This window comes from Apodemus sylvaticus, chromosome 3 (assembly GCF_947179515.1).
Source record: "Apodemus sylvaticus chromosome 3, mApoSyl1.1, whole genome shotgun sequence".
Lineage (NCBI taxonomy): Eukaryota > Metazoa > Chordata > Mammalia > Rodentia > Muridae > Apodemus > Apodemus sylvaticus.
The window spans coordinates 154,264,317-154,290,509 of NC_067474.1; the positions used below are offsets into that span (position 1 = coordinate 154,264,317).

At 55.5% G+C, this 26,193-nt stretch overlaps 2 protein-coding genes and 1 long non-coding RNA gene across 4 annotated transcripts; 1 reads left to right on the top strand and 2 right to left on the bottom strand.

The window, feature by feature from the left end:
• Positions 1-331: 331 nt before the first annotated feature.
• Positions 332-714, bottom strand: LOC127680157 (transmembrane protein 258-like). The gene has a single exon (XM_052175725.1). It carries the CDS (start codon positions 693-695, stop codon positions 447-449), a length of 249 nt encoding a protein of 82 aa, XP_052031685.1. The 5' UTR covers positions 696-714; the 3' UTR covers positions 332-446.
• Positions 715-4,099: 3,385 nt separating this feature from the next.
• Positions 4,100-26,193, top strand: Rcc2 (regulator of chromosome condensation 2). 2 transcript variants are annotated; one of them, XM_052177905.1, is made up of 13 exons: positions 4,100-4,288; positions 4,806-5,093; positions 10,788-10,881; positions 13,182-13,325; positions 15,348-15,479; positions 15,872-15,960; positions 16,758-16,872; positions 19,342-19,508; positions 20,720-20,900; positions 21,086-21,191; positions 21,749-21,821; positions 23,584-23,661; positions 24,074-26,193. In XM_052177905.1, the coding sequence occupies exons 2-13, from the start codon at positions 4,815-4,817 to the stop codon at positions 24,176-24,178; spliced, it is 1,563 nt and encodes a 520-aa protein (XP_052033865.1). In that variant the 5' UTR covers positions 4,100-4,288; positions 4,806-4,814; the 3' UTR covers positions 24,179-26,193. The 2 variants fall into 2 exon arrangements, with proteins under 2 accessions (XP_052033865.1, XP_052033866.1); XM_052177906.1 differs by lacking the exon at positions 4,100-4,288 and adding an exon at positions 4,574-4,633.
• Positions 4,829-7,422, bottom strand: LOC127681544 (uncharacterized). Its single transcript, XR_007977129.1, has 2 exons — positions 7,225-7,422; positions 4,829-6,183 (listed from the first exon to the last, which is right to left on the bottom strand). It is a non-coding gene; the product is annotated as an uncharacterized LOC127681544 (long non-coding RNA).

Consider the following 26,193-nt stretch of genomic DNA (forward strand, 5'->3'; position numbering starts at 1 on the left):
GGGACCCAGTCTGGTCCTCTGCAGGAGCAGTAAGCCAGCTAAACACTGAGCCATCTCTCTAGCTGCTGCGTCTGTTAGTTTGCTTCCGAGAAAGGCTGTGGGGATATATACACCAGGCTGGCCTGAGGTCTACTAAGTAGCCCAGGCTGGTCTTCAACTCAGCAATCTTGTCTTAGCCAGCTGAGTGGTAGGATTATAGGTATGTGCCAACGTATCAGGGTGATCCTTTACTTCGGGGTGTGCTAGGGGTTGAACCCAGAGTTCTCACAAGCCAGGCTAAGTAAGTGTTTTCCAGACAAGTATCTCCAACTCGATTTGCTTTTTTTTTTTTTTTTGTCACACATCTGCCTTTATTGTAAACAGCAGGAGGGACACGTAGCAATGGTAAAAAATTAATTTACAAAAGCAGAGACTTAGTGAGCTGCCTGGTGGGTACCCTTGGAGACTCATACGTAGATGCCAACCCAGAGCAGGAGGAAGAGGACTCCAAAGCCCATGAAGAGTGAGGCCACCAAGGAGATGAGGAGCTCTTTGTAAACATCGCGTGTGTACTTGGTAGAGGTGACCTCGTAAACGAAGAACCAGGCAGTGAAGAACATGCCGAACATGCCGATGGCCGGAAGGACCACAGTCAGGTGAGGGAAGACAGCCGGGTTCACCGGGCTGGTATACCTACTCATGGCCTCGAGCTCCATTTCGCCCCCGCACAGGATAAACCGATTTGCTTCTTCTATGAGCTCTCTATATGTTGTCCAAGCTAGGTTCAAACTTATGATTCCCCAAGTAACTGGGACTATAGAGTATACCATGTCCACATTAATATAATAAAATTAGCCATGAGATCTGTTGTGGCATTTTATTTATTTATTTATTTTTGGTTTGACTTTTTTGCTCTAAGTCTTCAAGTCTAGGGTGGGCTGGGTATGGTGGCACAGACCCAAGATGCCAGGGTACAGGAGATAAGGCAGTAAAATCACCAATTCAAAGCCAGGCTGGACTGCACAGCGAAACCTTGTTTCAAGAACAATGGGGGCGGGGGGGGGGGGGGGGGGGAGGAACTGGAGAGATGGCTTAGTGGATAAGAGCACTGATTGCTCTTCCTAAGGTTCTGAGTTCGAATCCCAGCCGCTACATGGTGGCTCACAACCATCTGTAATGAGATTGGATGCCTTCTTCTGGAGTGTCTGAAGACAGCTACAGTGTATTTACATATAATAAATAAATAAATCTTAAAAAGAGAAAAAGGGGGAGGACAAAGAAAACAACCACCAAAAAAAAAAAAAAATCCCAAATGAGACAAAGAAATTCAGTGTGTGTTTGCTACAGCATGGACCAGCCTTATTTGAGGGCTCAGTAGCTTCCCAGATTCCTGGTTCGCAGCAGATAGATTGTGAATCCTCCTGTTGTGGTCCAGTTATACCTACCCAGACCATGAGAATTCATTTCTGGAGCTGGGGCTTCTGGAGCTGGGGCTTGTGCACCTGTGATGGGCAGAGTGTTTGCCTAGCATGTAAGACGCCACAGATTTGATTCCTAGCATCTTATATACGGTGGTGGATGTCTGCAATCTCGGTACTCCGGAAGTCAGGCTGGCGAATCAAAAGTCCAAAGATCATCCTTGGCTACACAGTGAGTTCAAAGCCAGCCTGGAAAACATGAGACCCCCCTCTAAAATCAAAACCAAAGCCATTTCTCTCCGTGACTGTGGTGACATTTATATAAGAGACCAGAGACTCTTTGGACTACCAGGGGAGCTTTCTGTGGTCCAGCTGGATGGAATCTCAGCTCTGGGAGGGGCTTAATAAAAGTTTGACTTTTATTAAGTTTTATTAAGGAGCAGCTGAGGAGACTAAAAGTAAGATCGCCCATATTTCCATGTATAAACGGACGCTGGGCATTTGTGCCCAGATAGAATTTGCTCTCTCTTCTCCTCTTCTGTTCTTTTTTTTTTTTCTGTCCCGAGCAGATGCTCAACCAAAATGAAGTAAAAATCCTAAGCGCAAAAATGTTGGAGGGAGCACTCCCCGCCTGGCCCGTAGGTGCTCCTCACTGGTTATATAAGGTGAAGAGCAGCAGACGCGCTCGCCCGCCGAAGAGTGTGTGTGCCCGCACCCCCATCTCAGCCAGGGGCATCACTCGGGCTTTCCCTAGGTCGGAAATAAGAGTGGCGCCGAGGCATGGAATGACAGAAAACACTGTTCTCATCCGACGAGGAGGGCAGGTTAGTGGGTGTTATCCCCCCCCACCGCACCCCCCTCCCCCAGTGCTCTTCATCCTCAGCACAGCCTCAGGAAAAACCAGTTTTGGAAGCACCACACCTTGGGTCAGATGATGCAACGTGATATTAGCGTCGGGTTGCATCAGCGGTTCTGACGCATGTGCCTTTTACGCCGGCAGAAAGCAGTATAATGGGGCAGGAGAAAGAGAGAGAGAGGAGACTCGCTGCCTAAAAGCCTTTTAAAGGCACCCTCAGCGTTTCTAATTGGCCACACAGGGTGTTGTCGGGAGGATAAACGCCCAACCAGCCACCACCCCCGGACAAGCTCCGGCGTGCCAGTTCCTGAAACCCGGACCTGACGGCACACTTAGGCAGAATACTTTTCTGGTCGGTTCTAATGTTTTATATGAAAGCATCACGGTTTAATCTCTTCAATCTTTTCGACTGCCAGGTCTATTAAGAGGCTTTCAGACGGTGCTTCTAATATCTCTGACACGCACCAATTGGTGCTCATTTTTCTGACTTGTTTTACATAAGTGCTTCCACACAGGCTCGTAACTTTGATCAAATAACTTAGATCTGGGTCTCTTGGATTCCCCGCCTGCCTTCAGACGTTTGGTCCCGGCGCCCCTACCCCCCTCCTCCCCACTGCCGCTTCTCGATGTAATAAAGAACGAACTGCAGAGACCCTAGAACTCTCTAGTCGACCAAGGAAGTTGCCAAAAAAGAAACTTTTCGTGTTAACTCGGGCACTTGAAAGGCAGAAGCAGCAGGATCAGGGTCAAGGTCAGCCTGGGCTACTCGGTCAGTTTCTGGCCAACCTGGGCTACGTGAGACTGGAAACAAAATCCCAAAGAAAAAAGAAAGAAACATTTGGGAGGAGAGTGATACAGAGATGCAAACCTTCCCCTAGTGCCAGCCAAGTAGATCTTTCTCTAATTGGCAATTGCACGTGGCTTGTCGGGTCCTTTGCGCTGGTCCCTGTAGACGCCTCAGCCCTGACCCCAGCACCTCTGGCCACTTCCCGGATCCTCTTCCCGGATCCCTAGACCCTGAACTGTTCCATGGGATTGGGGAAAATGTTTTCTCCCCCACTTCTGGCAGGTCGGATTCTTTAAATTTCTTAACTCAGCTCGGCTAGGGAACGCCTTCCTCGATCCTGGAATGGGTTAAGTACCACGCCGTCAGTAATTTCTTAATCTTTCCTCTCACTCCCGCCTTCCGACTGGGCAGAGATCCCGTTCTCCGGGTCTGTGTTCTAAGCTTCTAGCATCTTTGTATACAGTCTTGCTTGGACTGGGAGCGCGGTAAATACGTTTTTTAAAATGAGAAAAATTCCCATTACAAGTACTTTCAAGTCCACCTATGCTAATTTCATAGTACGTCCCCCCTAGCTAATTACTAATTTCATAGTACACCGAACCTTTATGTAACTTGACCATTGTAACAGCACCCGGCTGCACCCTCTGGACGCATCCACGACGAATCAAATCTATCCTGAGTCTGCACAGGAGAAAGTTACTCAAATTGTATTCATCTTTCATTCGAATCACTCAATTAGGGCACGTCCCTCGCTGGCTGCGGCGTGAGCAGAGCAACTATTTTCCAGCGAGTGTCCTCAGGTGACCTGTCTAGACGCTCAGAGAGGGGGGGAAAAAAACAAGAGTATCTGACACTCTCCCGAGCCCCGAGGACGCCTCGTGACGCGCAGGCCGCGCTGCGTGGAAGGGCGTGCGGAGCGCGCAGGCGGCGGGGCCGAGCGGGGCCTGCGGCGTGGCGCCGGGCGTCCGGGACGCAGGCTCGGGTGGGCGGCCCGGCCGTGGGGTCCTCCGGCCGGTAGGGGGCGCGCGCGCCCGGGGCTCCTCGCCGCCCGCCGCGCGCGCGCTCGCTTGCCGCCCGGCCGCACATGTGTTTCTGTTTTGTGTTGTAGCATTTGTTCTGGAAGCTCGTATTTACATTTTAAGTGTATCTGGTGAGTGGGCTGGAGCCCTCGTCCCGGCCGGGGAGAGAAGAAGCCTTCGACCCCGTCTTCCAGTCGCTTCCCTCCTCGTTTCTCATCACTCCAACCAGGTAGGTGCTGGAAACCGTCTGGGACCAGTTTGCAGGGTCTGGGAAAGTTTTTTTTTTTTCTCTCTCTTTTTATTTTTTTCTCTCCTCTCCTTCCCCCTCCCCCCCGAGAAAGATTTTTTTTTTTTTTTATTTTTTAAAATCGCAGGGGAAGGGGGGTTGGGGAACGGAATGAATAAGAAGGGGAAGGAAGGCGGATCCACGTGGTTTAATCGGAGACAGACAGAGATCCCATTGTTCAAAATCAATAAAAAAAAAAAAAAAAAAAAAAGCAGACGGGGCGAGTGCGGGGCCGCGGGGGCCGGGCCGGGGCCCCACTAAAGTTCCTCTTTCCGCGCGTGCTCGCAGGTGCTTGGGGCCCGGCCGGGGTACGGGGGGGGGTCCCCGCGTGGCGCGCGGCGTGGGGAGGGGCGAGGGAGCAGCAGGTGGGGCGGCCCACGCCGCGCCGCGCTCCCCTCCCCCGCCCCGCCGCCAGCCAGCCAGCCCGCCCGTGCATTGTGCGCCCGTGTCGTCTCCGCAGCCCGCGACCATGCCCAGGAAGAAGGGGGCGGCCTGGGAGGAGCCGAGTTCGGGCAACGGCACGGCGCGCGCCGGGCCCCGGCGGCGCGGCGGCCCCGCGGGCAGGAAGCGCGAGCGGCCCGAGCGCTGCAGCAGCAGCAGCGGCGGCGGCAGCAGCGGCGACGAGGACGGCCCGGAGCTGGACGGGGCCCCCGGCGGCGGCAAGCGCGCAGCCAGGCCGGCGACGGCGGGCAAGGCGTCCGGAGCGGCTGCGATCATCACGGAGCCCGAACACACGAAGGAGCGCGTCGTGAGTGGGGCGGGGGCGCGGGCGGTTGGCGGTTGGGGGGGAGGGGCGCCGTGGGGTCACGCCCCGCCCCTCCCCCACAGCGCGCGGGGGAAACTCAGGGGAGCTGGTCCCGGGCCGGGGGGGAACCGGGTGTGCGCGGCCGCGCGGGGGCTGTCAGTCCTTCCCTCCCCCGCACGTCCGTCCCCCTCCTCCCTCCCTTTCTCCCACACCCCCCACGTCTCTTCCTCCTGGGGGGGGGAGGGCGGTCCGCGGGGAGCAGCCGGCTCGCGCCGGGGCTTTGAGGTTCCCGCCGCTGCGGCTCGGGCGCCCCGGGGGGGCGGGGCCTGGCGCGCTGCGCGCATGCTCCGTGTGCGCCCTGCGCGGTCGGCCGGCCGGTGCGCGCGGGGCATGGTGGGGGCCGTGCCGCGCGGACGTGAGCGCGCATGCTCCTTGAAGGCCCTCCCCCACCCCCGGGGCTCTCCTCCCACCCGCGACCCCCCGCCGAGCGGCGCTGGGCTTTGTCTGCCTCGGGTGCCCGCGGCGTGGAGCCGGTGGGGTCGGTCCTCCTTGTAGGCTCCGGTCTCGGCCAACGAACTTGAGCTTTCTAGAGGGGGCGATCAAAAGCCCCTGCAGAGCCGGGCCCAGGGTCCATTGAGTCTCCGCCAGAACTTTATAAAGCAAGTTTTCTTTGGTACACCTCTTCCCTCCGCCTCTGCAGGGGGGAGAGACCACATTCTCTGTTAACTCTAAGAAAGATGGAGCTTGACCCTTACAGAGTGTCACCCAGGGTTCCAAGGGTGTTCTGCAAAAGTGGCAAGGGTAAAAGGAGCCGGGCACCTCACCTAGCTGCCCAGGCACAGTAGGAAGAATAGAAGCGTCCTAATCATCTTGTAGTAGAAGGAAGGTTCCTGCTAGGCTTGCAGGCGAGCCCTGCATGAGGTAAGCTTGCCAGGCAGAACGGTCTTACTTCAGCTGGAGTATTGGAAGGGTATTCACAAGCTGTTCTCGCACTTCTTGTCAAGTGGATTTGGACAAGGCTGAGACGTTGGGCAGGATAGTCCTTCCTGTATCAGGTTGTCATGGAGTTTAGGATAGCGAGTGGGATTGGATTCTTTTGTGAATGGAAAAGAAAAAAGCCGATAGGACATGACTGCTAGAGGAGAAGGTGTATTGGGGATTAAATGGAGACCTAGGCAGTGACATCTGGGAGAGCCCTGAGCCTCCTGGAGGAGGAGGAGGAATAGGAACCAGGTGCAGTAGCCAGCCGCCCAAAAGAGGTGACTAAAATGGCCCAGGTATATAGGGAAGAGCAGCTAGGGGGGCGAGCATGGCCTAGCCCGTGGGCTGGATGGAGTTTAGGGTAAGGGGTGGGGGTATGTCAGCTGGGAGGGCCTGGTAACAGGTAGTGTAGGGGATGCTGGGAGAACCTAGGCGCCAGTTCTGCTTTGATATGCTAAATAGTCCCCTTCCCTCTTTGTCCTAGTTTTGAGACTTTTGCCGGGGCAGTGGGTATTGTGGTCTGCTGGCTGTTAACCCTCTCAGGGATGCTCGTGAGTGGAAGACTGGAGCGGAGGAGGGGCGCAGAGCCTTCTGTCTCCACTACTCTTGTTTTGGAGTTAGCACCTTGTGTTGTACAAGGAGGTGCCTCTCTGAGAAGAAGCAGTCTCCTGCACTTTGTGCTTGATTCACATGTACAGCTAACTTCCCATATCTGTGTAGAACAGGAACTTAAAAGTGTCCATCCCCTTACAGCCTGGGGACTGTGACTGTAGGAGCCCACACTGGTCAGTTAGAGTGTCTTTGGATAGGTGAACCCAGGGGCCTTATGGGGATTCAGAAAGCACCCGCGGTTGTGGATGTGTGTGTGTACCTTGAGTTTCTGCTTCCATGAGGATCGGGGGGCTTTGTTTGAGGTCAAGAACACAGCCTTGCAGCCACCAGGTTCATTCTCCCAGGCCTAGGCCGGCAGACTGCCCAGTGTCTCCTGGGTCTCCCGTCTCCCCTCTGCTAGGCAGACCCAGGACTGTTTGCTGCAGTGGACCACTGTCCTGGATTTCTCAAAAAACTACCTTAGCAGACTCCAGCCTCTGCCCTGCGGGAGGCTCCTCTCTCTGCCCGTGTCTGAGCCTCCAGCTGTCAACTTTTTTCTTACCTTAAAGTTGTCTTGGGCCTGGGGAAGCTGGGCCGCACGGTCATGTCGAGGGCCAGAGCTGGCCTGCTAGAGTTAGGTGTGGTAGTCTTAAGAGCCAATGTGTAGAAAACCAGCCTTCAGTCTTGTCCTAGGATATTCAAGGACCGCAGGCGCAGGTGTCCAGCTCTGTGTGTTAAGTCAGGGTTGCTACAGTTTGTCACAGACCCTGATACACATTGTTTCTTCTTAGGGAAGTGGGTAGGGACAGTTGTTACACAACTCCTCCTGTCCCAGCACACCAGTCTCCTAAACGGGTGTGTTTAGAGGCTGAGAGTCAGCCTCGCTCACAGAGTGTCCTTGGCCGGAACTTAGAAACTGCCAGGAAACCCCAGGGTGCCTCTTCTGCCTTGGCCGCTCATCCGCATCCAGGTCACGGAGAGGTAGCTGGGTGAGGTGGGGTTCACCCGACCCGGACTGTTTGGGTTTACAGTGCAGACTGTTGGACAGATGCGGTCCCATCGGAGGCTGGGTTAGCCCTGGGTTAGCCCTCGGAGAGCAGGGAAGCCTTGGCTTGCTCTTTTTCTTTCATTCCTGTCTCCCTCCCTTTCTCCCTTCCTCCCTCCCTCCCTCCATCCCTCTATCCTCTTGATGCATGGGATTGAACCCCGTTAGCCCGAGCTCTTCCACTTGCTTATTGGGATCCCCTCCCCCCCAAGGCCAGCAGGCTTATGGGAGAGTTAATAATCTGTGGCTGAGGGGTTTTTTGACAGGGACTTGATTGAAAGTGCATTATGAATCTCACTAATTAAACTTTGTATTCCAGAAGTAGACAGGAAGAGCTGAACTGTGGTTGGGTTAATAGTGAACAGGTGTGTGAGTGCTGGCCGTGGGTACAGTCACTGGTCTGTGAGAACGGGGTCTGTGCTGGACCCGGGAGGCAGTGTGTGTGTTTCGTGGGAAGCCAGGCAAGGTTGTCCACGGACCCTTTTGCAGAAGGGCGGGGCTCTTGTGTGCCTGCCTGTCGGACATGAAAGCTTCAGGGGTGGCAGTGGATACTGGCTGCTGCATCCTGCCGCATCCTGCCCAAGCCCGTGGCCTGGTGGCGCTCTCTGGGACGTCAGAGCGGCCGCATCTCCGTGCTAGTGAGTGTTGAGTGTGGGACCCTTTGAGCTCTTCTCCCCTCGGAACCTGCTAGTGCGGTGCTGTCTGGCCTGGGTCCTGCTGGTTTTGAGGCCTCTCCCCTGTAGAATAGAGTGTATCCATGCACAGGTAAGTGCTGGCTTTAGCGGGCCCAGCGCCGTGGGCTGAGGCTTGTAGATCCCAGCCACACCTACCCGTCTACCAAGGAGAAGGAAGGGAAAGTGGGCTCCCATCCCGCTCAGGAAACTTGAGTCTGGCCCTGGGGAGGCTGCCCCACACCCCACAGGAGGGCTGAATAATTGAACAAGGTGGCCGCTCTGTTCTTGTGACGCCAGGTTGGCCAAGCTGGTCTTGAAGCTTGGCCTTGCCTTTGGCTTTTGGACCTGACTGGAAGTAGGGGATATACATTCTGGGGACACGTGGAGTTCAGGTCCCTGCCCCCCTAATGTGTGCGTGCTGGGGCCTTGTGGGAGCCACCAGGGCCACTGTGAGGTGGGGCTATTGGAGAGGCTGCTATTACTCAGTTGTGGTGTGCTGCAGGCCCCCACAAGGGGCTAGGGAAAGGCTGTCGTGGGGATGATCGGTCGGGCAGGTACACAGGTTGAGCCTAGCAACCCATTTATCTGCTTTTACTTATCATGTATTTGCTTACTGTTCTGGGATGGAGCCTAAGCCTTTGCCCAGGCTAGACCTAATTAGCCCACAATGTACTTTACAAAGAGCCCGCTCATTTATTCATTTAACGTACTGATTTGTGTCTGTGTGTGCGCACGCGTCTGTGTGCGCGCGCGTGCATGCTCACACAGATGCCCTCAGAGGCCCAAGGATGTCAGAACCTGGAACTGGAACTGTAGATGATTGTGAGCCAGCACTTGTGAGTGCTTACCCATTGTGCCATCTCCAGCCCTACAGGGTAGAGTTGTAGCTTTGTAAACCAGGTTTAATTCAGCATTTGGAAGACTCAGGCAGGAGGGTTATACAAATTGACTCCAGGCTAGGCTATATAGTAAGACCTTGTTTCAAACAAAGCAAAAAGTGTATCTTCCTCAGATACACACTTACTTTGTACATGGGAGGAGGTAAGTGTGTATGTGTGGGCATACAGGGGCCGTGGGGTCATGTGGAGGTCAGGGTACAGGTTTTAGGAGTTTACTTTTTTGCTTCCATGGATCCTGGGGATTTGAACTCAGGTCATCAAGCTTGCGTGGTGAGTCCTTTTACCTCCCTGAGCCATTTCAGGAGCCCGCAAGTGTAAGTTGAAAGGGAAGACAAAACGTATCTTGGCAGTTAAGAAGCAAGAAAGTGCGCGCGTGCGCGCGCGCGCACACACACACACACACACACACACGTGCAAGTGCTGATGATGTTGTGGGTGTGACCCACAGTTGTGTAGTGAATGACCTTTGAGATGTTAGATCTGTACAGGTGGTTGAGGTTCAGTAGCCCTGATTTTTTTTTTTTTTTTTTTTTTTTTTAAGATTTATTATATGTGACTACACTGTAGTTATCTTCAGACAGACCAGATCTCATTACGGATGGTTGTGAGCCACCATGTGGTTGCTGGGAATTGAACTCAGGACCTTTGGAAGAACAGTTAGTGCTCTTAACCGCTGAGCCATCTCACCAGCCCCAGCCCTGATCTTTTTTATGTATGCGAAGGCTGAGAGTTGAAGGGCCCTGACTGGACGGATGGGTATGGTCCTACACCTGTAGTCCGTCGCAGTGCTGAGGGAGCTGAGGCAGGAGGACCACTGAGATGTAGAGGCAGTCAGAACTGTATAGCAAAATCTCTCTCTAAACATGGAGGGGACAAGGAGCTCTGGTGAAGAGGCTCTGGCAGCATTGGATAAGCCCACAGAAGGCCCCCTGCCTCAGACCTTGCTGTCCGCCAAAGCTGTGCCCTCCCTGTCTTACCCCTGGTGAAATCAGGCTGTAATTACCCCTTCTTCTGTATTTAAAAACTCTCGTTACCGTGGACAGCACATAGGACTGATGCCTCTGAAGGCTGCCAGTGCGCCGTGGCGCGCTCGTAGTGGGGACTGTAGCAGGCCTGGGGTGCGAGGCTCCTTGCGGGCTGGTCTTGTGCATGACTGTAGCATAGAATCAGAGCGGAGCTGTCTCTGCTTTGGCTCAGTGTTAGTGCTGAGCTCAGACTTAATGGGAATTCTGAGGGTGGACTTAAGGTTACCTGCCTTGGAGATTGGAGGTTAGGGGGTGATTGGATGGGACCTCTAACCAGTGCGGAAGCTCCCACGAAGAATTATTTTAAGCTGGGTGTGATGGTGCACACTTGTGATCCCAGCTCTGGGCTGAGGCTAGAAGATGTGTGTGCGTTCCAGGTTAGTCTGGGCTGCGGCGGAGACCTTGTCTCCTCATCTCACCAGCTAGCTGTGGAGTGCCGCAGCAGCCCGAGCAAGCTAACTCTTGGTCTTCTCTCTCTTTAGAAACTTGAAGGGTCTAAGTGCAAAGGGCAGCTTTTGATTTTTGGAGCAACGAACTGGGACTTGATTGGACGGAAGGAAGTGCCGAAACAGCAGGGTAAGAGACACGCGACTTCTTGTAAACAGTGGCAGTGGGTGCTGCACCGCCCACCAGGTGGGTGTCCTCGCCTTGAGGTGATCAGAGCAGCCCTGCGGATGGCTTGGGCACAGAGCCACTCAGGTGAGGGCGTGCGCTGCAGTTGAGCCGGACCTGGTTTCCTGCATGTCTGTGCCTTCCTAGTTCTGTGCTGCTCGGGGAAATGTCCTCAGACAGCCAGGGCTCCCCGAGTCCTGGAGCCTTCCTTTCTCTACAAGGAAGTGGTTGGCCTGTTCTGAGGTGCCACGAGACCCCAGACGCTTGTCAGATGTGACGGGCAGAGATGTACAGACTGCTTATTGGCTTGTCATAGCTCAGCAGAATGTGTGTGCTGTGGAGAATGGGAAACGGTCCCACCCAGTCACCTGCGCCCAGCTGCCTGTAGAAGATGGGTGCCTTCCTGAGGGGCCCTTGGAGAGAAGGGGCTGGCTCAGTGCCACCTTTTATGGTTCTGATTTCATTTGGAAATGTGCCCAAAGTGCTACCCAGCATTACCTTGTCTGTGAACAAATATTTGAACACCGGCACACCCCCTCACCCAACCTGGGGCCCTCGGCCCTCACCCTGCCCCAGGAAGGTGGCAGTGGGTCCCGCATGTACAAGTGGAGCTGACCAGAAGCTGTTCCTTTTTGTGGGAGATAGCTACCTTTCCCTACGGCCATGGCCACCAGTCCTGAGAGCAGAGCGGCCACCACAGCTAGACCACACAGGCTCCTGCTGTCCACTGTAGCCACTGCCCTGCTGATATGGCAAGGACGCCTTGACCTGACTGTCACCCTGTGCTTCCTTCCGGTGCCCTCTGTGGCCCACAAGCTGTGCCACGAGTCCAGAGCAGATCGGACTGGTGGCGTTGGGGGCATCTTGCCTTCCTGGCCCTCCTGCCTCCCGGTTGGTGTGAGTAGTTTCACTGTTAGTTGTAACCTTTAGGTCTGGCCAGGCGGCCTGTGTGGCCTCTGCCTGGAGCTGTGAGGTGGAAAGGTGGAGGGGACACTGACATCCCGTCCTGACCGTCACTCTCTGCCCTCAATGTAGCTTGGTTACTGCAGTGTGGTGGTTCTGTGGCCTACAGTGAGGACCAGGCCCTGGGGGGTCTGGGAACCATGGGATTAATGTCTTCCAGTCCAGATTCAGCTGGGGCCACTGCCAGGGTGTGACTGCCCTGGGCCCCTCCGGACTGAAATGGGGGAGAGGGTCCCTGGAGTGGGGAGATGTTATGTTATTGTGGCTGATAATGGTGCCCTCTTCAGGAAGGTAGGTGTTGGCAGGGGTGCTGGAGAGCTGGTCGAACACCCCCCACACATACACATCAGCTGGTTCAAGGACCAGGCGATTTCTTCGGTGCCCGGAACTGCTGCAGCTTAGAATCCCAAAAACCACTGGCGCCTACTTGGTTTTCTGGAGTGGCAGGCATGCAGTTGTGCCCGCTTTTCCTCCCTGCATCTGCTGTCTCCCGTGACTCGGGGCCCTCAGGGCCGATTGGGGCTTCTCTTCACAGTTTTAACAGCCTGAGCAAAAGGCCATTATTCCCGTTCATCTCTGGGGATGATGATGCTGTCGGTTCTGTTTTAAAGTACTTGTCAGTGGGGTGGCTGCAGGGTCTGAGGGTGCCCGCTGATGCTAGGTACCCTGGTGTGCTGCAGGGGACTGGAAGGAGGGGTTCGCGTGCTGCTGGTGAGGTAGGCATAGAGGACAGACCCCTCGCGGGTGGCCCGTGGGAAGCCTTTCCGTTAGCAGGCTGTGAGAGCCGTCTGCATGGAGGCCAGCTTCTCGGGATGCCCACACCTGTTGTGGAGGTGAAAGAAGCCACAGTTCTGCCTCAGGGATGTGGGAGTGGCAGCTTCTGGAGGCTGTGCTTGGAGAATGGAGCCGTCCTGGCCCAGGCTTCCTGGGTGTGGGTGGGACTCCTGGGGTGGATGACAACAAGGCCTTGCTCCAAGCAAGCCGGTGGTCTGGGGGAGGGGGGCACTGAGCCAACTGAGAAAGGCCTTTTTGTGATGTGGGGAGGTCAGGGGTACGGGGAGGGTAGACAGAATCACCCAAGGACTCTGTCACTCCAGATGGGGTACAGGAAGGCCAGCCCTGCCCTGTAGTAGGATTGGGGACCAGTAGCTGTTTGTAGTTCTGAGGAGAGATGAGCACCGTTAGTGTAGATATGCCGGTGACCCTGGGCAGGCTTCTGGTTTTTGTGACCCCTGAGTGACAGATACACTGGGTGCATTTTCCGTGGTCTGTGGGATTTGATTTGTATTCTTCCCTTGCAGCTGCGTACCGCAACCTCGGTCAGAATTTGTGGGGGCCTCATAGGTATGGGTGCCTGTCAGGAGTCCGGGTACGAACCGTGGTTTCGGGTTCGTGTGCTGCCCACAGCCTCCTCATCACCACAGAAGGGAAGCTGTGGAGCTGGGGTAAGTGTCGGTGGGTCACACAGGCATGCTCTGAAGGGGGCTCGCAGGGACTTGAAGTCACCTGGAAAAGGCCATCTTCTGTCTGGATCCATGGTGGCGTGTGTGTGTGTGTGTGTGTGTGTGTGTGTGTGTGTGTTCGCGCACGCACATATGTTTTAGATGCTGGCCCCCCAGGCCAGTCTCTTACCCACCCAGGGGAGCATCTTACTGCCCCTGCTGCCTGATCTCACCTTGGTGAATGTTTTCTAGAACTTGAAGCCAGTGTGATCTTTCTGATGCTGTTATCCCTCCAGCCGTCTGTCCGTCTGTCCTCTACGTGTTGTCCCTTCACCCAGCCCTCGTTCTGCTCTAGCCCCTTGTCCCGTGAGGTCCATGTCCCATCACTAAATGTTACCCCTGGCCTTTGAAGCAGGCGCAGTGGCTGATCCCGTGTGGCTCCGAGCCTCAGGTCTGAGACAGGGCGTTTGTCCTTCCTCCTGAGTCTCCACTCCTTAGCCAGGCTCTGGGACTCCCAGCTCTTGTTCCCAGGTAGGCCAGGAGGCAGCCCAAGGCTCACTTCGTCCGAGACTTGGGGCTCATGCAGCTGGGGGAGTTGGCGTCTCTTGTTTGTTTCCAGCCTTTGGCTGGCTTCTAGTTCACAAGATGTTTTTATTTTGGTCTGTTTGAGCCTTTTTTTCCTTTTGGTTTTTATGAGCTGCACCAGCGTCCAAATATATTAACATCTGCCGTCCTCTCTGCACTTGGCTAATTTTATAATTCTGTTGAAAAAAATCTAACAAGTGTGTGTGGCCCAAATTTATCCTCCCAGGCTTTGGGTGACATACCAACATCTGCCCCAGTTTTGTATCTCCAGCTTGGTGGGGGGCCCCTCCTGCTGCTCTGTCCTCACCGCTGGCCACGGCCTTTTATGTCAGTGTCCCCAACTTGAGAAACTTCTCTCTGTTCTTTCACTGACGGCAAGGGACAGCAAGAGGTTTTAGATTGCATCTCAGGGCAGACCCTGTGACAAGAGTGATTTTCCCCAGAGCAAGAGAGGAAGCTCCCTGGAGCAGCAGCTGGGCTGTGGGGATCTGCCAGGAGGTGTCCTGAGCAGGAGGCAGAGTGCTGCTGTGCTTGTGTCCTGACCCCCGACCTCTGACCCCTGACCCTTGACCCCTGCCTGAGCCGCAACCGGCTTGGGACATTGGCCGGCTCCTCTTGAAGCTGGCACCTGCCCAGCGATGGCCCTGGAGCCGGCCCCTTTACTTGATGCACACCCCTGTGCGAGGAAGGCCAGGCACCTGTCCTGCCGCCTCCTGCAGGGTGTGAGGGCTCAGCTGTCTCCCTTGGGGAGATGAGTGCGAGCCCACCTTGCTTTGCAGCCCCGTGTAATCCCCATGCTGAGTTACCTGTGTGCTCATTGTCCTAGGGCTCCTCTTGGGGTTTTATTTTGCACCTAGGTAGGATTTCAGGACTTGGGCTGTTGTGAGACCCACCCCTTGTCCATCCTAAGCTGAACCAGGGCTCCCTAGATCTCCACTGTATCGTGAAGGCATCCACAGGGACTGGTCCCTGCTTGCAGTCACAGCTCTCCGGAAGGAGGTGGTCCTGTAGGCAAGGGGGCATGGTGAGAGCAGGCCTGCCCCTTGTCGTGAGGGTTCATGGGGCTGCGGTCTTTAACAGGTGTGTGTGGGGGGGGATATAGGCAAGTAGATGTGATCAATACTAGGTACATCTGACTCCCTGAGGAGAAGGGAACTGTCCCCCCAGCCCCCACAAGGATCGGAAACTGTTCCTGGAGCTTGGCGTCTGTGGAGTACCCGGGTCACACTGAGCGTTTCCTGGAGTGACAGGGACGAGGGGTGTACTGGGAAGGTCCTGAGGCTGACTGCTTACTGTTGGGTACAGTCAGGGCCGCCCTTCTCACGGGGCCAACTCCACTGAGAGTTGCCAGCAGGGGTTTGTGGAAGGTTTTGAGGGGTGAGGCTGGGAACCGCCCCAGCATGTCCTGCTGGCTCACCTGGCCCGCGTAATCTCCTGCAGGTCGGAATGAGAAGGGCCAGCTGGGTCATGGCGACACCAAGAGAGTGGAAGCCCCCAGACTCATCGAGGCTCTCAGCCACGAGGCAATCGTGCTGGCCGCGTGTGGACGCAACCACACCCTGGCCTTGACAGGTAAGAAAGCAGCCCGTGGCAACTCTTTTCTCTTAGCTAAGGCTCCAGAGATGGTTTGTCTGGAAGGGAGTGCCTCCGCAGGTGTCAGGAAGATAGTGCCTGCTGGGTTAACTAAGTGGCTAGTTAGTTAGCTGGGTGGTTAGCTAGTTAACTGCTGCTTGCCTGAGGCAGTGAGGCCTGTGGTGGCCCTGGGAGCCCAGACCAAGGTCTTTGTATGGCAGGGTTCAGCTCTGTCCTCACTGCTGTCCTTTGGAAGGAAGGACAGACATACACACCCCATGCTTGGAGGAAGAGTGTTTTGCATAGCTTTGATCCAAATCCAGTGGAGACTCCTAACCTACAACCTTCTTCCGCCCTACAACCTTCTCTGTCCTGTTTGTCTCTCTCATCAGATACTGGCTCCGTGTTCGCCTTCGGAGAGAACAAGATGGGGCAGCTGGGCCTCGGGAACCAGACAGATGCTGTCCCGAGTCCTGCTCAGGTACCTGTGGGCTGGAGGGTGGGGGTGGGGCTGGGGGGTGGGGGCTGGGCAGCTCTGGTTTGAGAAGTGATGCTTTGCAAGGGAAAGTGGGGAAGAGAACCCCCGTGTGTCAGCCCAGCAGTGGGGGTGTAAGGCTCTCTTTTCCCTGTGGACACTGTGTCTTGCTCCTGAGGCCAGTGGGTAGGGGTCTGAGGGCAGGGGCGGCTGGTAGCTAAGCCTTGTTGCAAGTTCTGCAGTGCAGTTGGGTAGTAAGGGTGCAGCAAGGATGGGCTGTCCTGGGCGCAGAGTCTCCCTGAACCCCCAGGTTCAGCGCTTCCGCTTTTGTCTGGGCCTTGGTCTGGCCTTCCCGAGTTCCTGGCATTGGTGTCTGGCCAGCCTGTCGCTCTCCCACCCGCTGTCCTTGTTCTTCCTTATTTGAGCCGTTTCACATCTGGCTCCTTACCGGCTTCTCTGAATGAACTAGGGTCTGAGAGTGCCGTGGACACATGCTCATTCACTATTCCTCGAGTTGGGACTGAAGTGACCTTTGGGGGCTGAGTTTGCTCTGTCCGAGCCTGTGGTTGAGTTACCAGATGATGGAGGGTTAAATCGTCTCAGCCTCTGCTGTCCTGCCAGGGCGGGGTCGCCAGCAGCGAAGAGTCCTCGTAGCCTAAGCTTTGTGACGTGTCCGCTCAAGTGGCAGCCCAGCCCTGAACCGTGGAGCCAGTCCTGTGGGGAACTGCTGCTGTTCATGCCAGGGCAGAATGAGGAAGAGCCTCGTCGAGCTGAAATTTGGCTGTCTTGTCTTCTCTTCTCAGATTATGTACAACGGGCAGCCAATTACCAAGATGGCCTGCGGAGCTGAATTCAGCATGCTGATGGACTGTAAAGGAAACCTCTATTCCTTTGGGTGCCCTGAATACGGCCAGCTGGGTATGGAGGGCTCTTTCTTAAAAGCTCTGTGATCTAGCTGTAAATGTAGAGCCAGAAGGCAGCGTGGGGCTGCATGCACACGGCCCAAGTGTGATTGATCCAGATAGCAGTGTCTGCCCGCTAAGTGCGTCTCGTGTTCTGCAGAACAGCTTGCCGTTAACTCGGGTTATAGGGTCAGTGAAGACTCGGGGACCGGGTCTGGTCTGGAAATCCATTTGTGTCAGTCTCAGGCAGAAGGGACAAAGCTGAGCCCCTGTCATCCGGTCTCACGTACATAAACAAGCCTTTGTTGGAAGTGAGAGAATTGCTAAGATGGAGGCTGGTCTGGACATCCTGGCTAGACAGGCAGCTGGTGTGGTCTGCTCCTCCATCACCGCTCTGGACTCCGACCTGCACGGAGCAGAGCAGAGCCAGCGAGCCTCTCAGGGCTTACCATGCAAGAGCTCCATTTCCTTTCTCCTCTGACTCCCAGCCAGTTAGTTCTTCCTGGTGCCTTCTGCAGGCCCGAGCAGGTGAGGTGTGGGCGCCACCTGCTGGCGTCTGAACAGCCTGCAGCAGGCGCCAGGATCTGGGTTGCTGGGTCTCGGCGTCATTAGAAGTGCGCAGATGGGAGCGTATAAATAGAAGTGGAGACTGCACTGGCCGTAGACTGCAGCGAACAGTGACTCTGTGAAACTAAATATACCTCCCTTCAGAGTGAATGCGAAGGACCTGCCCCTTACGCACATCCCTGCTGGTGCCAGGGAGTTCTCCGGCTGTTGGATAAACGGTTTCCATGGCCACGGGCTGGCCTCCTGCCATACCCAGGCCCTGCCCAGGAAGTGCGTGTCTGTCCTTTCTGCTGTGTGTGAAGCTTCTCTGCCGCCCTCAGACAAGCGGCCTGCTGTGGCCAGCCTGCCTGTTCGGGAACTCGCTCTCGGCGGTGGGATGGTATTCGCGGAGTGGAGTGTGGCTTTGGGGGAGACACCTAAGTACAGTGAGCGCTGTTTTTCACTGTTTTTTTTTTTTTTTTTTAAGATTTATTTTTTAATGTATGTGAGTATCCCATTACAGATGGTTGTGAGCCACCATGTGGTTGCTGGGAATTGAACTCAGGACCTCTGGAAGAGCAGTCAGTGCTCTTAACCACTGAGCCATCTCCCCAGCCCTCCACTGAATTCTTGTTGACGGCTAGTTAGGAACCTGGCTTCACCTGCATCTACAGACCACTCATTCGGAACTCGGCAGTTCACTCTGAAACAGGCTGGCACACAGCTGTGGTCCCAGCATCTGGGGGGCAGAGACAGGAAGGACTTGGTTTGATAGTGAGTTTGAGGATGGCCTGGGTTATGTGAGTTACAGGCCAGCCACGGCCGCAGAGTGAAAGTTGCCTCCAAAACCAAAACATAAGCCTAATCCCCCGGTCTGTTCTTGTCTCTGCAGACTGTTAAAATTCAAACAGTGCACGGGAGGGGCGGGCGGGCAGGCACACGTCACGTACTGCAGTGATTGGCAGGGACAGCATCCCACTGGGACACCCACATTGCTACAGCAAAGCTGCTGCTGCCAGGGCCAGGCTTGAGAATGGTCTGGGCTGAGAGCAGCCGGCTTCCTGGCTACTGGGGCTGACTGGGCCTCCCGGCTTCGTCCTGTTTGGTGGTTGGTTGGTTTTGTTTGTTTTTTGGAGACAGTGTCTCACTATTTATCTCCAGCTGGCCTACGACTCGTTATGTAGGCCAGACTGGCTTCAAGCTTCGAGATCTGCTGCTTCTGAGTACCACAGTTAAAGGTGCCGACCACCGGGCCACAGCCAGTTTTGCTTTTGGTTTTTGAGACGGAGGTCTTGTAGTCAGAGCTGGCTTTAGATGTCCCGTGTGACTGAGGTGGCCTTCCCTTGCTGCCTCTGCGGCCCCGTGCTGGGACGCACTGCCAGCACAAGAAGCCAGAGGGAGCTGGGGTCTCGGGCCGCAGCGTGTCCATGGTCCAGTACCAGGCTGCCCGGCCTGGAATGGCTTCTCCCAGCCACTCTTTCCCTACTGCTGGTCCTCAGAGCTCCCCAGCTCAGAGCTTGGGAGGCTGCCCTTCAGATAAGCACTGCCCGCTGTTGTGACCTCGGCCACAGGAAGAAACCATTTTCCTTTGCCTCCCAGTCCTTCTGGCTGTGCATAGGTTTTTCCTAAGCTCCTGTACTACAACATAGGGGCTCTTGTTTTATATGCATGTTTTGTTTTGTTTGTTTGTTTGGTTTTTTGGTTTTTTGTTTTGTTTTGTTTTTTTCGAGGCAGGGTTTCTCTGTGTAGCCCTGGCTGTCCTGGAACTCACTCTGTACATCAGGCTGGCCTCAAACTCAGAAATCTGCCTGCCTCTGCCTCCCAAGTTTATGTGCGTTTTTAAAGAATGGCCTGTGTCACCTACCAGCTCATGAGCATGGGGCAGGGTAGTGCCCTGGCCTGTGCCTTTCGTCACTGACAGCCTGTTGGTTTACCATAGGACACAACTCGGATGGGAAGTTCATCGCCCGGGCACAGAGGATAGAATACGACTGCGAACTGGTGCCTCGGAGAGTGGCCATCTTCATCGAGAAGACCAAGGACGGCCAGATCCTGCCTGTCCCCAACGTGGTGGTTCGGGATGTGGCCTGTGGCGCCAACCACACAGTAAGCCTTGTCTCAGCGGCCAAGAGCCACGCTGGTATAGACTGGTGTCTGTCTCTTACTCAGGCGAGGTCATTTGACTGAGTCTCCTATCCAGATCTCCTTTACTCTGCAGACAACATGCAGACATGAGTACATACGTGTGTCTGTGTCCTGTCACTAGCATGTAACACACACGTACTGTCTGTACGGTAGGCAGAGCTGTTTGCTAGGGTGTGAGTGGCTAGCGGGTGAGGGTGTTTCCGTAAGGTCATTAGAACTGGAAGGACAGCCGTGTGCGTGCACTGCCCTTGAGAACCTTTGTTTTAGCCCGTGCACACGTGCTCATGGTGTGCGTGTGTGTGTAAGAGACACTTTCCTTCCACATCACCTCAGTCATTGGCCTTGCAAGGCAAGGACCTTCACATGCTGGGGCCCCTGGTTTGGTGGGTTGTTTTGCTTTGTTTTTAAGACCGGTTCTGACTGTGTGGCTCTGGCTATCCTGGAACTTACCGCATAGACCAGGCTGGTCTTAAACTCTGCCTGCCTCTGCCTCTCTGGTTCTGTGGTGACGGGCGTGTTCCTGTCGGTGTGGCCCTTTGGTCTCTTGTGGAGAATAAGTGTGCCTGGTCTCGGTCTTTCACTTTGAAAGGAAGCAGGGAGCTGCGTCCCAGAGCTAGCCGCTTCCCTGCCTCGATTAAATGCCAAGGTCCACAGAGCAGTGCACTGGTCCTTCTGTGTCGGTCCAGGAGACCTGTGTCATGTGTTTTGCAGTGCTGGGTGGAGCCCAGGGCTCCCTTCGTGCTGGGCCAAGTGCTCTAGCCCTCAACTGGACATCTCCCATCCCGGGCTGAGCTGGCTGGTTGTACATGCGCAGGGATTATTTAGATGTGAAACCTCAAAGACAAGACAAGGCAGATTGCAGCGGCTGGCATCCGTGTGCCTGCCTCGCCTGTGTGCACCTGTGGCAGGCAAGCGCAGAGGGGTGGCTGCACCCTCCCTCCTGTGTCTGCAGCTCAGACAGTTTTGCCACAGACGGCCGTTTGGCTTCTGCATTTAAAGAGAGAGAAAGGAAGACTACACCCTCATCAAGGGAGTGCACGCCAGCCCCCGCTGGCTGCCACCTGTTGCTGTGGTACTCACTTGGGTCCTCCCCTTGCCGGCGGCTGCTGTCCCAGATCCTTTGGTCAGAAGCCGTGGCCCCTGAATTCAGCTGGTGTCCCCTCTTGCTGCAGCTGGTCCTGGACTCACAGAAGCGAGTGTTCTCCTGGGGATTTGGTGGCTATGGTCGGCTGGGCCACGCCGAGCAGAAGGATGAGATGGTCCCTCGCCTGGTGAAGCTCTTCGACTTCCCGGGGCGTGGTGCCACCCAGATCTATGCCGGCTATACCTGCTCCTTCGCTGTCAGTGAAGTGGGTCAGTGCCTGTTCCCCTAATGTCTTAGGTCCCCGGGGTTGGAGCCACGTGCCGGGGTCTCCTTCTGGGGACAGCTGCTCTCGCAGGCCCACAGCCATATCTGCCCTCCATGGCTCGTCCTTGCGGTGTCCTTTTCTGCCGCTATCCCTCACCGTGGCGTTCTCCTCTGTTCTCCATCCTTCCAGGTGGCCTGTTTTTCTGGGGGGCCACCAATACCTCCCGGGAGTCCACCATGTACCCGAAAGCCGTGCAGGACCTCTGTGGCTGGCGGATCCGGAGCCTTGCCTGCGGGTAAGTGGCTGTATCCAGGGCACATGGTGCATGTTCCTTCCTGTGAGTGTCATATGCCCTGTGTGTCTGCTGATTGTGGGTCTTCCTGGCTGGACATAGGAGACACCAAACCCTCACAAATGTGGGAGAGGGGAGGGTTCAGGCTTGGTAGGTGCTAGGACAGAAGGCTCCTCCCTTCACCGAAAGTAATTTTGAGAGCTTTTGTTTGGGGGAGAAGAAAGCAGCGGGTTCCGCTTGGAAACTGGAGGCTTTTAATTTGTCAACACAGCTAGAGGAGAGAGGGGAACTTTTACTTTGTATTCTTACTGAAGGACACCTGCTGAGTCACCCAGTTCTTAGAGGTGACAAATGTGGCCCTGTCTGTCCTCCATCCCAAAGGTTCTCCCTCTGAGAGCCCCAGGATAGATCTGGGCGGTGAGGCCGGGGCCTTGGTATTGATCTGTAAACAAATGCAGCCCCTTCCTGTCCGGGAAATGAGTTTAGCGTGGAGGTGGGTGTTGACGCTGTGGGGATGGCCTGGCCTCTGGGTGGTGGTGACAGCGTCTGCCTGTTCGCAGGAAGAGCAGCATCATTGTAGCAGCCGACGAGAGTACCATCAGCTGGGGCCCGTCGCCAACCTTCGGGGAATTGGTGAGCCTCAGCAGGGCCTGGGAAGAGCTGAACTAGCCAAGACCTGCCTGAGAGAGGGATGCAGATGGGTGGGGTGTCCTTACCCACTAGGGACTGTCCTGGCAGGCTGCAGTGACAGGATGTACTCCTGCAGTCGGGACCGGTGGGACCCATGGTCTGCACACAGGAGATGTGTCCCTTAAGCCGCATGGGTCGCCCTGGTTCCTGTGACCCCAGACTTAGTGTTTCACAGGCAGCCAGGACCATGGCTCTGTGGATAAGCATCCTTAGGCCAGCCACACAGCCTGCTGAGGGGCTTGGTTCTTCATTCTCTCCAAATCGGGTTTCTAGTTTGTTCTCAGCCCCAGAGACTGGAGTAAGAACGGAAGCCACTGCCCTTGCTTCTTACTGTCCCGCTGTCCTGGCCACAGGTCCCGTAGCTCGGTGCACTTTAACCTTTACAAGGAGGCCAAGGTGGCCTTGTGGGTTTTGTGTATCTCCTGTGGCCAGGGTTGCATCCTCAGTATGGCTGGCCCTTGACTAGTTTGGTTTGGTTTTTGAGACAGGGTCTCTGTGTAGCCCTGGCTATCCTGGAACTCACTTTGCAGAGCAGGCTGGTCTTGAACTCAACAGGGCTCCACCGCCTGCCTCTGCCTCTGCCTCCGCCTCCTGAGCGCTGGCGGGAAAGGCTGGCCCTGGACGCCTCACTGATTTTCTTTCTTTGTCATCCTTTTGGGAGTAGAGGTTTTTTGTTTTTTTTTTTACTGGACTCAGCGAAACAGGGGAGTCCTTGTCCCTCAGGCTGTCACTGGGCTCCAAGGGACCCCTTGTAAAGCAGCAGAGAGACTGGCAAAGCGACTGTGGGCCTTCCTCCATTTCTGTTTTCTCAGGAGGGTAGAGGCTGCATTTTTGTTTGTTTTCAAGACAGCAACTCAGTGTGTAGCTTTGGCTGGCTTGGAACTCATTATGTAGATCAATTCACAAAGATCTGCCTACCTCTGCCTCCCAAGCCCTAGGATTAAAGGTGTTCACTAAATCAGTCCATCTGACTGATGGAGTTTTGGGGGCCATCAGAAATGGTCCTCATGGTAGAGTGTCAATGGAATAGTGACTTACAGGCCAGCTGGGCTGCCGAGCAAGACCCTGCTTCAAAAAAGTGTTGGTCTTGGGGGCTGGAGGGATGGCTCCACGGTGGAGAGCACGGGCTGCTCTTGCGAGGGAGGTAGGTTTGATTTCCAGCGCCTGCATGGTGGCTCACGACTGTCTGTAGGACCAGTCCTAGGGGATCCAATACCCACTTGTGGCCTCTGCGGATACTTAGCACGCAATTGGTACACAGACATGCAGGCAAAATACCCAAACACACAAAGTTTTTAAATGTTTTAAAACACTCCTAAACACACTTTGCATCATAGTGGACTTGGGAAGCCTTGGCCAGGAAGGGGCATGCCTGGAGGAGCCAAACCAGGCGTGGGGCAGGCCTTGGGTTCTGTCTGCCCTGGGCCCTGTGCTCCCCAGCATGTCTTGGCTACTTTAAACCTGTCTGAAGTTGTCACTGACAGCTCCTTCCTCTTGGTGGAGGGTTGTCAGGGCTGCTGTGGCTATCGGCATGTTGATTGTGTAGTGCTGACTGCTGTGGTTATCAGCACTGTCACCAAATGCCTGACACGTTTTGTCCCGTAATCCACGGTGGCTGTGGGAGACACACCTGGGAACGTGCTCTCCCTTCTGTGGGGGGTGTGCCACAGGTGGAGTTTGTCACTACTAATTGTTATCGCTGCAGGGGTATGGGGACCACAAGCCCAAGTCTTCTACTGCGGCTCAGGAGGTGAAGACTCTGGATGGCATCTTCTCTGAACAGGTGAGAGGCCTGCACCTGTCCCCTCTTGGTGTCTGGTGTCACTGCAGAGCTGTGCCTGTCCTTGTGTATAGTGCTGGAAGGGTACAGCCCTCAGCAGGAGACTGGCAGCAGAGTGCTGGCCAGGACCAGGGACCAGTCCCTGAGTAGATAAGACATTTTGGCCTGTGCTTGAGGGCAAGTACAATGCGGAGTACACCCAGTGAGGGCTCTGGGAGCCTCCCCGGGTGGGGCTTGGGTGGCCCAGTCCTGAAACACCAGGTGTTTAGTGGGGAGGAAAGGGCTTCCTTTCTCTCCCTAAGCCCAGGCCCAGTTCCCTCCGTGCTGAGGCTCACTGAGCCGGGCCAGCAGGTGGCGTCCGACATACGTGATGAGGCATGTGTGTCTGCATGGCTGACACCGCTCGTTCCCACAGGTCGCCATGGGCTACTCACACTCCTTGGTGATAGCGCGGGATGAGAGCGAGGCTGAGAGGGAGAAGCTGCAGAGGCTGCCCGAGTACACCCCACGCACCCTCTGAGCGGCCGCCCTCCGCGAGGCAGCCGTCCTTCCACGTGCACTGGGACCAGACGTCAGACAAGGAATTTAGGAAGCAAAAGTTGGCAAGGGTGCATCGGGTTAGCGCCCCTCCCTGAGGTTCCTTTTCCAAGTGATTCAACATTAACTACCTTTTCTGTATGCTTTCTTTCCAAAGTGTTTTCCCTCAATGTTTGATTAAAACATTTGCTCATAGCCAGCTTGCCTTTCTGAGATAGGCAGGAACTCTGAGCAGTTTAGGTTTTTTTTTTTAAGTTGTATTTCTTTTCTCACCGCTCTTGAGCGCCCTTGCCCACCCGCCCATTCCAGCCATAATTAGCATTGTGATCCGAGTGGGTGCCCTGTGGGAGAGGGATCGCCGCTTTCCCAGACAAACGGCACCTCCAGGAACCAGCAGCCGCTAGGCAAGTCCCTGGTGGCCGGTGTCCACCCAGATTCCTGCCTGCCTGCTTTGAGAAACCCGGTCCCTTGCCGTGGGCCCTCCCACCTGCCTCTGCCCCCTTCCCTCATAGCTATTGCTGGCTTGCTGTCTGCAGGGCCCGTGTGGGCCTTTGGGCTGAGGCGTTGGTAGAAGCAGCCATCTTCCCCCTGGCGGGGCTTTGGGGTCTGTGTTAGCCGTTTGTATCTACCTTAGTTCTCAAGTCCAAATGAGACTAGGGACCATGGGGGACGGGGTGGGCAGTTAGAGATGGGTCAGCCAGCAGTCAAACGTGCCCTCAGTCCTCTGGCCCACCGTCGCCGCCGCCTGTGTGCTTTGCCTGTCTGCTCCTGCTGTCCCCTCTGCCTGGGATGGCCGCCCCGCGCTGAGACTGGCCACTCCTGGCCTGGCCTCAGTGTTCTCTGACCGCTCGCGTCTGCTTGGCCCTGGTACCAAATAGTTGGGATTCTTGATGAGCTCCCCTGCCCTGCGTGTGTGACAGTGCAGGTGCTGTGACTGTCACCACACCCCCAAGTGCCCTCTGCCCAGTCTGTCCTGGTATTGACTTTGTGGCTGAGTTCCAAGGTGCCTTTCCCGGATCCCCCTCGCTGGGCCCAAGCATAGCGGCAGCTCGGGCCGGGGCCTTGGTTTCCAGAGGGTCTGGGCTGGTTTGACTGCTTTAACTAGGATTAGTTCAGTGGTGCTCGGGGGAAGGGGGCAAGGACCGAAGTGTGAGGTGGGTGGATGGGAAAGTCAAATTCCGGTCTTGAGATTTATGGTTTTGCTTTTGCTGTTGTGACGCTTGCTACCATCTCTGTGATAAAATGCCAAAAAATGACCCAGTCTGTTGCTTTCCTCCGCCCCAGCGCTTCACAGCGGATTCTGGCTTTGCAAGGTGTCTGTCTCGCTCGGCAAGTGCCGTGGCCTGCCGGGAAGGGTCCGAGTTCTCACCATCCCCCATAGTCAGTCCAGAGTCAAGCTTCTGTAGTTGCAGGGCTTCTGCAAAACTAACCTGCTTTGTCTAGGTCACCCCAGACCCCGCCCCTCATCTCTCGTGCGGGACCGGAGCAGCCTCTGTTGGCCTCTTGTCCAGAGAGTGCTGTTCCAGGTCTGTTCCCTCTGTCCTGGAGGTCTGGAGTTAGTTGTGTGGTCACCAAGAGGATTGAGGACACAGTAGCCGCCCTGAGCTGAGCTGGGCTCATCTCCCAGGGAGCAAACCTGAAGCCAGCAGTCAGCCTCCCAGCTGGAGCCCTGCGGTGGGCGAGCCGGAAGTGTCTATGGAGAGAGCCTTGTGCCCGGCCACAGCCCCCTCCCTTTAGGCAAAAATTCTCACCTGAGCTTTCCCATGGGAAACTCTGGAACAGGAGGAAGGTGGAAGGAGGCCTGGGTAGGAACCACTGGCTGCCCAGGGCTTCCTGAAATCTTCTGGTCATCAACAAAGGGTAACACAGGGGAGTTGGGGGATGGTGGGGTTCGGTTGAAGGTGCCTGGTTTAGTGCTGTTAATTGTCTTATTTTTTTTTTTATATCTATATTTCTTGGAGTAAACATTTTAAATAAACGGCGTCGTTGTTTACTCTG